This window comes from Pelodiscus sinensis, chromosome 4 (assembly GCF_049634645.1).
Source record: "Pelodiscus sinensis isolate JC-2024 chromosome 4, ASM4963464v1, whole genome shotgun sequence".
Taxonomy (NCBI): Eukaryota; Metazoa; Chordata; order Testudines; family Trionychidae; genus Pelodiscus; species Pelodiscus sinensis.
In genome coordinates, this window is record NC_134714.1 from 48319698 (window position 1) to 48333328 (window position 13631).

A 13631-nucleotide genomic window follows, 5' to 3' on the forward strand; every position below is an offset into this window, starting at 1 on the left:
CCTAATACACTTTAAATGGAGAGCCACAGCAGGAGTAGGTCCCAGACCCGTTTCAAGCCAGGACTGAGCTGGACAGCCTGCTAAAAAATCTACTGGTAAGTGTGTGGGGGGGAAAAGGGGGTGGAAAGCCTGCAGTCTATAGCAATAATCTATGAATTTTGCTTGTCAGTTAATTGGTTAATCAACTACACTATTGCATCCCTAATCCATATCTGATTATGGCATGCTCCCAGGAAAGAGTATTGTGGAAAGGGATCTGGGAGCCCTAGTGGGTCACATGCTAAATATGAGTCCACACTCTGATACTAGTGCAAAAAAAAAACCATTCTGGGATGCTTTAGGAGGAGTGATGTAATTAAGAGACAAGAAGAAATTCTTCCACTCTACTCTGCACTGATTAGGCCTCAGCTGGAATACTGTGTCCAGTTCTGGATGTCACATTTCAGAGAAGATGTGGACAAATTGGAGGAAGTCCAAAGAAGAGCAACAAAATGATTAAAGGTCTAGAAAACATGACCTATGATGGAAGATTTAAAAATTGGGTTTGTTTAGTCTGGCAAAGAGATGACTGAGGGAACATCATAACAGCTTTCAAGTCTAAAAGGTTGTTACAAGAAGGGTGAAAAATTATTACTCTCAGGATAGAATAAGAAACAGTGGATTTAAATTGCAGCAAGGGAGGTTTAGGTTGTACATGAGGAAAAATGTCCTAATTATCAGGTTGGTTAACCACTGGAATAAATTGCCTGGGGTGGTTGGGAACCTTCATCATTGGAGATATTTAAGAGCGGGATAGGCAAACATCTGTCAAGGATGCCAGAGTTCACTGGCGGGGCCGGTTAACTGGTAAGCGTACCGGTAAGACTCATGTTTACTGGTATGCTTACCAGTTAATAGTTTCACATCCCTAGTCTAGATGGTGGTTGATCCTGCCATGAGTGCAGGGAACTGACTCAATGACTGCTAGAGGTCCCTTTCAGTTCTATGATCATGATAGATTTAGCTTAATATCAAGTTTCTGACAGTGACTGGCACCAGATGTTTCAGAGAAAGGTGGAAGACTCTGCACCTCTGTGGCTCTACATTTTAAATGTAGTAAGAGCTGCTGAGCTCTTAATACTACATTTAAAATGCAGAGCTGCAGCGGCGGTAATTCCTGGCGCTGGCGGAAGTCAGGTCTGAACAGTTCGAGCTTGTGCTGGCTCTAGAATCACTGCAGCTTTGCTTCCCCTGCCTCCTCCCCTCCCCCCACTCTTGCTGTCTCTGGTACAGAAGCAGCGGTGAGGGAGGGATGAGTGAGTAGTTGAGTAGTCACTCGACTATCTGATAAGCCTGGTCTTATCAGGTAGTCGATTACTTGAGTAGTCGCTTACATCCCTAGTCCTGCCATGAGTGCAAAAGACTGGAATAGTAGGGATGAAAAAGGTTAACTGGTTACTCGGTAGGCATTAGGGTTACTGGAATGCTTACCAGGTAGCCAGTTGGACAGTCAGCTGTACCAGGCCCAAGTAGCCCTGTCTGCATCGGACCATCCGGCTGGACTCTGGATGCGTTGGTAGTGGGACAGCAAGACCCTGGCTCTGGTTTCATTGAGTTGGCTGAGCCAAAGCAACATGGGTAAGTTAGTCCCCGACTGCCCTCTGACAGCCTGCCAATAGTTAACAGTATAGTTTAAATATTTTAATTGGTTAACTGTTTTAATGGACATTTACATCCCTATTGACTAGATCACCCAAGGTGTTTTTTTTTTTTTTTTTTGAGCCATACATTCCTATGATTTGTAGACCAATTCAAAACTAACATTGCATCAGTTTTGTAACTGCATTTCATTTTTTTTAAGTTTACATGTAGAAGATCAAACGCCAAGATAGAGTGGATGCACTGGTAATACAGAATTGAGCAACTAGACTAACCAGTTAGTGAACAAAATAATTGGGTGTCCTCATTCGGTCTTCTCAGGAATCTTCCCTGTTTTAAGAGTTTCACTATTGTTAGAAGTTGAAATAGTTTGCCTTTCATAAATGGTAGCCTCCTGCCATGAGAATGTAGCCCTTAAATTTGCCTAGTTCATTTGCATACACTTCCTTCTTCAGGAAAATCGCATTTGTCAGTAATACCAAGACTACTGTGTTGCATGTAATTATTTAAGAATCAGGGATACACTTTTGGCTACTGTATTTCACAGTTTTGAAAGATTGCAAGTGAATATTGCATCAGCACCAGGCAAAAAACAAGCAGGAAACCATCTGTGTTTTTAGCTGTGAAATGGCATCAACTCCCACGCAGGCTGGCAAGTGGCAGCCCAGCACAGGGTTGGAAGCAGCCAGGGCTGCTCTAGCTTGGTCATGGTGGGTAGGTGGCAGCTCTAACCCAGCAGGCTGGAACGGATTCCTGCCCGGCGGCCCTGTTTAATCAGTTAACCAGTTAAAAGTTTAATTGATTAAATGGGATTTTACATCCCTAGTCTAGGTCAGTGGTGGGCAATCTGTGGCCCACGAGACATTTTGTTTACTGTTGCACATGTGCAGGGTTGCCAGATTCTGCTGGTTTCTGTCCATGTCCTTTTTTTCCTACTGGTATTGCTAAAGTGACATGATATGAAGTGAGGTAAGTGCTGATTGTGCACAACATTGGCTGTGGGAACCGTGTGCTCACTCTTCATCCAATCCAAGTGCTGTTACGATTCAATGGGCACATCCTGCAAATTTTAGATATGCAAGTGCAGTTAGCAAAACTATTGTGTCCCTAGAGACAGTCTTGCGGCCCATGGAGATGGAGGTCCACTAGTGGCCCGTTACCTCACCTATGTTGTCCACTGCTGGTCTAAGTGCTTATGCCACATCATTGCTGTAATATCTGAGCACTCCCATAACCACTAAGATTGGGACAGGATTAGATATTTCAGGAAGTCAGTACTAAGATGTCTAGTCAACACTTGACTACATTTCTAGAATCCACTCAAGGAGAAACCAGTATCATGAGAGATGGTGAAAAGTGATCACATCTCCATAATCATGCAATGAATTTAGAGCCCAGTATTTCTAGGAATGCAGAGGATGGAGCAGAGAAACAATGGCAAAAGAAGAACCAAATAATAGCAGGAAACCAATTTGATTGTAAATTGGGAAAGGAGAAATAAAATAGAGAAAACAACATCTTCTGAAAAACAAGTTTCTCCCTGTCTTTTCTATACTCCTACCTCAGTCCTATTTCTGTTCTCATCAATATATTGCACTGCAATAGTTCCAGTTGAGGTGGGCTGGCATGGTTCCAACATCATCAGAGCTATTTCAGGCTCACATCCTGATCACAACCCCAGGGTTGTTTTTGCAGCTCATGGCAGCTTGACATAAAGACCTGAGCAGGTGGATCCTCATGCAGTAACGTGGAATCATGTATAAGAGAGCATGATGGGGGTTTTTTTTTTACTTGAAACAATTTATTAAGATTTTACTTTTATGAAAGTGATAAATATGCAAAATGTTACCTGGCACATCAGTTAAAAGTAATCTGAGATCTTTATAGCATAGCAAAAAGTAGTAACTTTTATCTTGCCTAGAAAAAGGACATTTCTGAACAACTAAGTACTCAAATAGAAAATGTCAGTTTCTTGGTTTAAGAGTTTCCATGAGTAATATTCCTTAGTAATTATGGTAACATAAGTATAAGACATTGATTTTTCTCTTCTGCCCATATAGAGAATAAAATACAGTAATACTTTTCAGTTCTTACAAATAACAGAAGTTCCAAGTCTTTTCACATGATGATAGAAATAGTCTACTGTCTTCAGGCAGCTGCTTAGCAACACTGCTTTCACTCTGTCGCAACCAGCTTCCTCATCCCACACACTACAGTGTAATGTACGTCATTTTCTGGTGATTTACATTCCAGACTCCTTTGAATTACAGTTTTAGATCTTGAAGAAATGGAACATTAACTGTCAAATAGTAACAAAAAATGATAGATAGATAGATTAGTACTTCTCTAAAATAATACTGAGAGAGCCAAGTCCAAGAAATTTTGCCCCAGGAAACTTGGACAAAACCTAAAGGCTAATTAAAGTCAATGTGGGAGCCCCCTTGCAAATATTCCATTAAATTGGGGTACAGAGTTCAGTGTTTGAAAGAGGCTACTTTTAATATGCCCACGTTGTGTTAAAGGGGGAGACATACTGGTTTTATGGGGACTTCGGTTATCACTGCCAGTTTTCTGTCAACCTAAGGCATCTTTACTATATAAAAAACTGGAGCATTCGTGAGCAATAAATGAATGAGCATTGCTAGTAGCAGATCTGGTGCTGAAACTCTAAAAGTGTGGTGTAAACTGAAAAGAGCATTGACTCAGAACATGCACCTGGATTTATTTTCCCAAGCCCTTAGTGATGGTGCCCACTGCAGCTAGAGGATTGAGAGTATTGTGTAAACTGATCCTCCAGAGTTATATTTATAAAAGTGTCCTGAGAGATATTTATGTTTATAGAGAGGTGGTGTGGTTTCAGGTTTGGAGGGCTTATGCTTTTTTTAAAAAAAACCTCATGCAGTAAACTCTGGGGTACTTTAGTTAACCTCAGGAGCAGGGTGGGATGAGTTGACGTGACCAGGATTGACACTGTCACTTCAAGGAATCCACATTTAAAATCTGAAAGTAGGTCATTAAGTCATATTTGTTACTGACAATAAAACCATTTTTGTATTTTAAGCTTTTAAAACAGATTTTAAAAGTCTATTTGTGGATTCTTACCAATGAGTCATACATTCAGTAGAGCCCTACCAAATTCACAGCCTTAAAAAATGCATCATTTTTAAACTATTAGTGTAGGAACAACATATATTGATAAGGGGATAAGACGGAGCTTGATCCTGCCTTGAGGGCGGGAGGCTGGACTCGATGACCTCTCGAGGTCCCTTCCAGTCCTATTATTCTATGATCATGGACTGGGTGGTCTTGTCTTTTGAATGCCTTTACATATACTATACAGATTTAATGGGGGAAACCACCATTTTTCAAATTGGGGGCAATGACCCAAGGAGTTATGGAGGAGCAGGGGATGGGGGACACAGGTGATTTTAGGCTGGTCTGCAGTATTGCTACACTTATATCTGTGCTAATGCCTTTAGAGCTGGGTGGCCTGAGTCTGGCAGCTGCTGGCCAACTACCCAGATCTGAAGGCAGCACCATTCTAGCAGTAGCATAGAAGTACCATGCCATCCTTATGTGCTGCTGTTGGTGGCAGTTTTGCCTTCAGAGCTGGAATCCCAGCCAGAAGCTGCTGCTTTCCAGCTGCCCAGTTCTGTAGGCAGAAGTGGCACTGTCACCCTCAGTGCGAAAGTAAGGGTAGCAATATCATAACACCCCCTACAATAGCCTTGCAATCCCTCCCCCCCAAAAAACCCTTCTTTTTGTGTCAAGACTTGTACAATAACAGCACCATGAAAATTCAGATTTCAGTAGCTGAAATAATTACATTTACTATTTTTTAAATTCTATGACTATAAAGTTGACCAAAGTGGACTGTGAATTTGGTAGAGTTCTACTGATAAGACTAAAAATCCCCTTATCAATATATGTTGTTCCTACACTAATAGTTTAAAATAGTACAGATATAGTATGATTTTTATATGTACCTTTTTCCCAGGGTAAAATGCTGAATAGTGTAATACATTAGAAATAATGCGTTTTAAAAAGTAGTTAATTTAGTAAGGAAAAAAGCAGTTTTATAAACATTACCATCTGCAGGGCTCGCCAGCTGCGCTGTCCGGCAATCTGCGCATGCGCAGATCGCCTGAACCCGGCTCTTCCGGGTTACAATCTACTCGCCACGGGTGAGTAGATTGCATTATTTGTCGAGCCCTGACCATCTGTATATTTTCCCCCGGGCCAGTGGTTAACCGGTTAAACAAGCAGTTTAACTGGTTAACTCTTGGATGGTTTTTACATCCCTACTCTTTTACAACTTAAAGCAAGGTAAAGCTTTCATTGTGCTAGGAAAATGGTACGTGCCTGGAATGGGATTGCTTCTCATAAAAACATAAAGAGGAGACAGAATCATGAGGCAGGTGAAAGGGTCTTGCTGGGTGTTCCCTCACTACAAGAGTGCCCCACCTTTGGCCCCTCACCCACCAGGTGCCCTTTAGGAAGGGCAGGGGTACTGAAGTTCCCCCCTCCATCCAATTCATATGGAAACATTGCCAGCTCTCTCAAAGATTATAGAGCACACAACAGGCTGAAACCACAAAGGGAATGTTGCATTTTCTGAGATCCAGCCTAGTCAGGAGACTTCTAAACCTCCCCTTTAGATGTCCAAAAGCACATTCAACCACCATTCTGCACTTGCTCAACCTAAAGTTGAATTGATCCTTACTGGGGTCCATGTATGGCTTTGTGAGCAAGAGGTAGGCTGGGTCACCAAGGATCACTTGGCATTTCCAAGTGCTTGTACTGGTCCCTACTGCTGTGCCTCTCCCTTTGAAATGTACAAGAGCTACCTGTGGCTCTTGTACATTTCAAAGGGAAAGGCACAGCATTCCAGACACCATGTGAGCAGGAACTACTTCGGTCCCCCCTTGTACAGGTTCCCTGCTGCACTTCTTTCTTTGAAATGGACAAGATTGTCATAACCAAAATAAGGATGTAATGGTGTGCTTGATTAAACATTTAACTCATAAGTGGGTGCTTACATGTAGCAGATAATGCTAATCTATAATACTCCCCTCACAAGTAAATTTTTGAGCCAGCACATGGCCATGGCTGACTAAGTCTCAGCTTGTGCCAGGACCTGGCATCAACTCCTATGCTGGCTTTTAGTACTTGTAGTGCAGAGCCACAGCAGGGGTTGATGCTGTGTCTTGGCTCATGCCGGGACTGAGCCAGCCTGCCCACGTCCCAGCTCTTAGTGCTTATACTGCAGAGCTGCAGCAGGGGTTGATGCTGGTCCCAGCACTAAGAGCAAGGAGGCGGGCAGGCTGGTTCAGTCCTGGCTTGTGCTGGGACCTGGCATCAACCCCTGCTGCAGCTCTACATTACAAGTGCTTATAGAGCAGAGCCACAGTGAGGGTAATTGCCAGACCCAACAGGAGTTGGGTTTGAGTGGTAGCACTGCTATTCTTTATCAACTAATTGTGTAAAATGCTTGTCAACTACATGAAAGACTCATTTATTAACATCCCTGAGTGAAAATGGTCTCCCAGCATGGGGCAGTTTTGCTAACTGGTTGGGTAACTAAAATATTCAAGGTGTGCCCATTAAATTGTAACAGTATTTTGATTGGATGAAGAGAGAACATGCAGCTCTTACAGCCAATGTTATATGCAATCAGCACACACTTCACTTCATGTGCCCTTAATTTATGTGTATATACTTTAGCAATTCCTATAGGGAAAAAATTACATGGATGGAAATCAGTGAAATCTGGCAACTTTGCACACGAGCAATGGTAAACAAAATGTCTTGTGAGCCGCAGGGCTACAGATTGCCCACCACTGCTATTATAGTTCTGTGCAGTCTAATTTTTGCTAATGCCAAAATGGTACAGCAGTCAGAGGTGCTATCTATCCAGATTGAGGCTTTTGATGTTTACATGGCTAATTTTAAACCTGCTACATTAAGGCTGAGCTGTGGCAAAGTATAACTTTTTTTCCAATGTGTTAATTAAATTATAAATGCACATTGAGCAGGTCCAACAGAAATAGTTTTGGAGTGGGATACAGACAGTAATATTCCTTCCAGCAAATCCTCCTCCTATTGACTGAGATTCATTTTAAACTAATTTATAAACACTGTGTAGTTTCTTCCGTTTTTTTTAAATGCTATTGGCTCCATGAAGGTACACATTAGAGCTTGGATTATGTACTGTACATTCTCACCATTTAGTACCAATAACAGGCCCAGTTCGATGACACAAGAAAGATATTGTGTATTGAGGTAGTTTTTGATTTCTTATTTGGAGAGAGAGGCATCAAGGAATAGTCTATCTAGTTTAACCCTACCGGAGGTGTAGTTGATATAGCCTTCCCAGGGTTAGGTGGAAATTTACATTTGAAATATTTGGTACCTAGATTTTGTAATCAATGGTGATTAGAAATACATGGATATATAAGGTTTGTGCATTTGAAGTAGGTGTTACTATATCTTTTTTGGTTATAAAATAGGTAACCTCTCAAATTATGTTTAGTCATGAATTGAAAATACAAATTCGGAATATTCCACAAGTGATACTTAAAATAAGTTGCCACTTTGGGACCTTTCCCAAAGTTAATGAGTTCCAGTCATTTTATTTCTTTGTCCTACAATGTCACCATTTGGTGATAAGTAGCTTTAGCTGGTTATCTGTTTTTCAGAATTCGTATTTCAGCAGTTTGTCCTATTGGGTTCATTAAACATAGAATGGTCTTCTAGGTTTTGGTTATATTATTGTGTGAACTCAGCACTTTACCTTGAAAGAGTGATCTTGTAATATGCTGTATCATTATTCATATGACAGCTGATCTTAGAGGCAACCGGAAAAAGATGTACAGTGAAACCTTTGTTATCCGGCACTCTGCTAACCAGAAGACTTTGTTAACCAGCATTGCCCCCAGCCACAATACTGTCACATCTTCAGGTGCACAGGCCTGGCTTGGTTTACCATGATTGGCTTAACAATTTTTTATTCAAGAAGTACTAATAATCTTTAACTCAAAATAGAAATGTGAAACCAACTGCCTCACACTAAAAAACTACCAGTATTAAAAACTTGAGTTTTACTATTATTGTCCATTGGTTTTTCCTAGGTTGATGGGACCTTCAGATAACCGGAATTTTGAGATAACCAGAACGCCCTAATCACCAAGCGTGCCGGATAACAGAGGCAGCAGCGGGTGTGGCAGGCAGCTAGTCCGCGAGGGGAGCTGATTTGTGCACACTGTTTGTGTAATTTGCAAAACTTAATGTTGCAACAGTTTACCTCTTCTCTGTCTTTTCCTATCCTTCGTACTATTACCCACTCTAGATTAGTTTTCAAATTAGATTGCAAGCTTTTTGTGTCAAAGCCCATGTTCTTATACAGTGCCTAATATAGTGGGGCTGCGATCGTAATTGGGGCCTTTGGGCATTATCGCAGTTTAAGTAATAATAACATCTATAAATCTTAGATGGGGTCCAACTGTTCTAAAGACCCAGCAATAATATTTTGCAGCATAATAAGAGACCTGGAAGTGACTTTTGGTCTCATTTTTGGGAAGCACTGTGGAAGCAACATTCAAAACTCTTTGTAGGTGGAAAGAACTAATCTCTTGCACCAGTCAATAGTGACTCCTTTATTTAAGCCATGTTTGCTGGCACAGTCTTAAACCCGACTCAAAAACCACTTTGAGGCTAAAACTGTAGTTTAGTTGGCCTTTGGCTGTGTTTATCCTGTGTTTAAAATTGTCCATGGTTGCTGGCATGATACAGCTCCACCAATACTAGAAACATTGGAAACCCTAGTGTGGATCAGCCCCTGGCATTTGAACCGTTATGGCTTCTAGATTTGCTCTGAACAGTGGCTGCAATTGACAGACTGTCTATTCTAGCACTTCTACTAGTGGTAGTAGTGGAAACATTTTATTTAGTTTGAAGAGCCTAGAAGTCCCAACTAAGAACATGCTTTCATTGTCTTAGGTGCTGTATGCATGTGTAGTAAAATACAGTCTCCTTACTCAAAGACTTACATTCTAAATACATAAGACAGACAGAATGGGATAGAAAGTAATTGCTATTTGAGGAGAGACAGGTCTTAAGTGTGGACAAAGTTTTGATGGGTGGTGCCAGTCCATGTTGTTAATTTTTAAAAAATAAGTATAACTGCAACCTGGCCTATGCTGGTGGTTAAAACTAGGTCAGAGCTCAATGTGGATGGAGTATAGAGGAACTGCAAAAGGAGGTTTCAGCTAGTCCTCTGTGATTAAAACAAAATTGATTATAGATCTAAAGAGAGGAGGATGGGAGGATAAATCAGGAGAAAAATGGGAAGATCCTTATGATTGCATGTGGAAAACAACAAAAAATCTGCAAATAGGATGTGAAAAATAGGATGTGACATTGGGTCCACGTATAGCTCCTGTGGCTTTGGCCGATCCTCAGCCCCTCAGGGACTGACAGCAACAGAGCTGTCCTTACCTAGATGCAGAATATGCAGCTGCATAGGACATCTGAAAATGTGGGGCACCACTGAGCCTTCAAGTCCACCTGCCTCTTTCCTAACCCGGTTTTGTTGCTCTGCTTCTTCAGGAGAGTTAAGTTAACTTAAAAGTGAAAAATGTTAGCAGAACATTGAACCTGAGAGAGAGAGAGAGAGAGAGAGAGAGAGAGCTATTCAAGTGTTAATGAAGCCATTTAACAGGGATTTGCCAACCCCACGTATATAGTGTCAGTGTCTGAATGTACTTACCGATTCTCTCTGCTCTCGTAGTCCCACCCCCCTTCTTTTTTCTTCCCTCCCTCCTCCCCTTCCCCTCTCCTATTTATTTTGGGTGTGCACCTCCTAAACTCATACTCTGGTCACCTGAAGAAGTGGGCTGTGCCCACGAAAGCTCATGATACCATCTACATGTTTTGTTAGTCTATAAAATGCTACCAGACCTTTTTTTTTTTCTGTAACAGGCTAACCCGGCTAACCCCTGAAGCTTCTGAATGTACTGTGTTAATCTATAGGACCTTAATTTAAAATTTGCTTTAAAATACTTTGTTTTTAAATGATAATTATAAAATCACATCTCTAAAAAGTCACCCTCCCCCCTTGGGGCCTCAGTTTAATTGTACTGTACTGTGTAGGGTCCCATACATCCTAAGGACATCCCTGCCTGAGGTGAGCTTTTGTTTGTCTGTGTGAATGTCCATAAGTCACGTGTTTGTAACTTGGGGCATTCTATTTGAAAGATGGACTCTATAATAGAAACCTTTCTGATAATTGTATGTGTGCAAGCAACTGTGAGTTTTGTCATTTTTACAACACTTCTAAAACATCTTTGATATTTTTATATCTTAGATTAAAACAGTATTGCTTTGGTGGGATGTAGAGTATCATGTGTAAGTTATAGATTTGTAAATATGAGCATAATTTGAAATCTAACATACTTATTTTAATAAACACAGTTATTAGGATTTAGATTTATCTCTGGCTGAAAATACTAACAGCAAAGATTGGAAAACATGCTTCACAAAACCTCCAATACATCTAGCATTGTTACAAATCAAAGCTGTACTATATTGGTCATCATTTACAGTCCCCATGATATACACATGATTGTTTTAAATAATTTTGTAGATGACTTTGATGAATTCATGTTCAATAATGATGATGTTGTGCTCAGAAGTATTGCTGAAGATCTTCGGAATTGCTTACCCATTGAGGCAATGCTTAATTCGGAGCATCTAGCGATTCAAAAAGTAAGCTCGTCATTCTGGTTTCTCTCTGCTGTGCCACTGCACTCACTCAGGGATTATAACACTGTACTGATGACAGTATTATCTATTGGTTAGGGCATTGGACTGGAATTTGGAAGTCTGGGTTCTGGTCCAAACTCTGTCACTGCTTTGTTCTGTGACCTTGAGAAAATCCCTTCACTTCAATGTGCCTCACTTACTTACTTTGACTGTTATTTACAGACGGGCCTGTCTTTTTAATATGCATGTAGAATGCCCAGCACAATGCAGCTAACCTGACTATGGAATATAGAGTCTGGCTTGATGATCCCTAATTGGGATTCTAGGCATTATTACAGTATGAACATGAACTAATAAGAAAACTGAAAAGATGGGGCAGTGATGTAATGGCACTACAATTCAGGAGATACAAGTTTGACTTCCAGTTCTTTGTTTCCTGAGATGTTAGGGACTGTAAGAGGCAGGATGCACAGCTCGTGTATTGGGGTGGAGAAAAATAGCATATCTTGTACTTAAACACTTCTTCTGTTCAATCCAGGAACAGAGTTAATATATCCCCAGAGGAGCTGCATGTAGTTCTTAACTGAAAAAATGGATTGGCCCTATATGCCAGTGCTTTGAGGAAAGTAAAGAGAAGGTAGGGGTTGCTTGAGGAATACTCCCCCAGTAATGTTCATCTGATTGAAAATTATACATGCTTTAATCAGTGGTATTTCTGATCCTGAAATATAAAGGTGTATTTCTTTAGACAATTGTAAGAAAAGCAGTATTACCCTAGTGTGCTTCTGGGGTGAGTAATGAGGCACTCAGCTCCCCAAAGGAAAGGGGGACTGCATTCCTTTCCTAGTTTATAACCTTCTGTTGTCTTCTGGATACTAAAAGTCCCACTTGTCCGTTTCCAGCTGCTCAAACCTCCAGCTTTACCGTGACAACTTCTACAAAGCAGTTACTTGTCAGTTGAAAATTGAAGGCCACATCAACACACAAGAATTGCATTTTTTAATCACATTTATTTTAAATAAATCTCTGCAGCCCCTCTTTTAAATTAGTTTGTGTGTCTTAAATCGATGAAGCTTAATTTGGTTGGACTAGCCCTACATTTTGGAGAAATATATACTACATTTGATTGATTGGACTGAACTATGGAGTAAGGTGGATAGTGTGAGGAAGTAGTGCCACATAATTCTAAGACTTGTGATACATAATTTAGTCCTAATGCAATGCATAGGACACAATCTGGACCTTTAGGTTGTATTTAAAAAACAAATCTTTATAAGTGAAATAGAGAGATTTGGCTGTGATTTTTTTTCTTAGATTTTATCATCTTTTTCAGGTACATGAGCAGTCTGAGCCAACAGTTCATGTCGATGCATTCCTTTATGATGATGACATTATAGATTCATTGTGTGAGAAAGGGAAAATGAGTAGAAACTACTGTGTATCATGTGGATCATACAAGACTGCATCTTTAGGTGAGTACTGTGTTGTGAGTGCACAAGCCAAATAGATATGTTGGCTGATTTGTGACTATACAATAGATGTAGATATTTTATATTTTTTTTTAAATAGTCATGCAGTATCTCAGCTGAGCAACACACCATCCAGCTGATTGAGGACTTTGACCAAGTAAAGTCTACAAGTGCTTTACCAATATAGTTATACCGACATGCTATACCAGCCAAGTGCATCTAGAATGAAAGCAGTTTATACTTGCAAAACTTGTACTTTTGCCAATGTAGCTTTTTCCTGCCCCTCCTCCTTGTCGTTCCCCAAGCAAAATAAGATATATTGACAAAAGCACAGCTTTGCTGGCATAACTGTGGTTACACTAGGAGCTTGTGCCTATAGCTATGTCAGTCAAGGACCATGCCACTATTGACACAGCTATTTTCTGAGACATCTGTAGTGTAGACTTGGCCTTTGTCTTTCTAAACTGATAGTCATCAGGCCAGATGATTCCCCATATTTTGCCTGCAGGAGAGCACAAGAAGCCTTCTGCACACATAGTCAGTACACATTTGCATGAGTGACAAAAGCTACCATAAAGCGGTCAGGAAGGAGATCAGATTGTGTACTGCTAAAGAGGAAAGGCCCAGTGCCCTCCTCCTTCACCTTTTTATGTAGAAACATTAGGAGGCACAGTGCCTCTGAGAGCTGCTGTTTGACCCGTTGTAGCTCTTCTACCCCAGAGCAGAGCCTTTAAGATGCAAGATATAACAACTTCATTACAG

The 13631-nt window shown here is 40.7% G+C and overlaps 1 protein-coding gene across 4 annotated transcripts in view; it reads left to right on the forward strand.

Moving 5' to 3' along the window:
• LOC102456449 (uncharacterized) overlaps nt 1–13631 on the forward strand; it is a 33636-nt gene that overhangs the window by 3401 nt on the left and 16604 nt on the right. Inside the window, exons 2-4 of one of the 4 annotated variants that reach the window (XM_075926933.1) lie at nt 8769–8907; nt 11282–11403; nt 12734–12872. In XM_075926933.1, the coding sequence (XP_075783048.1) occupies nt 11299–11403; nt 12734–12872 (244 nt within the window). In that variant the 5' untranslated portion in view covers nt 8769–8907; nt 11282–11298. The other 3 variants (XM_014570776.3, XM_075926934.1, XM_075926932.1) reach the window with 3 other exon arrangements.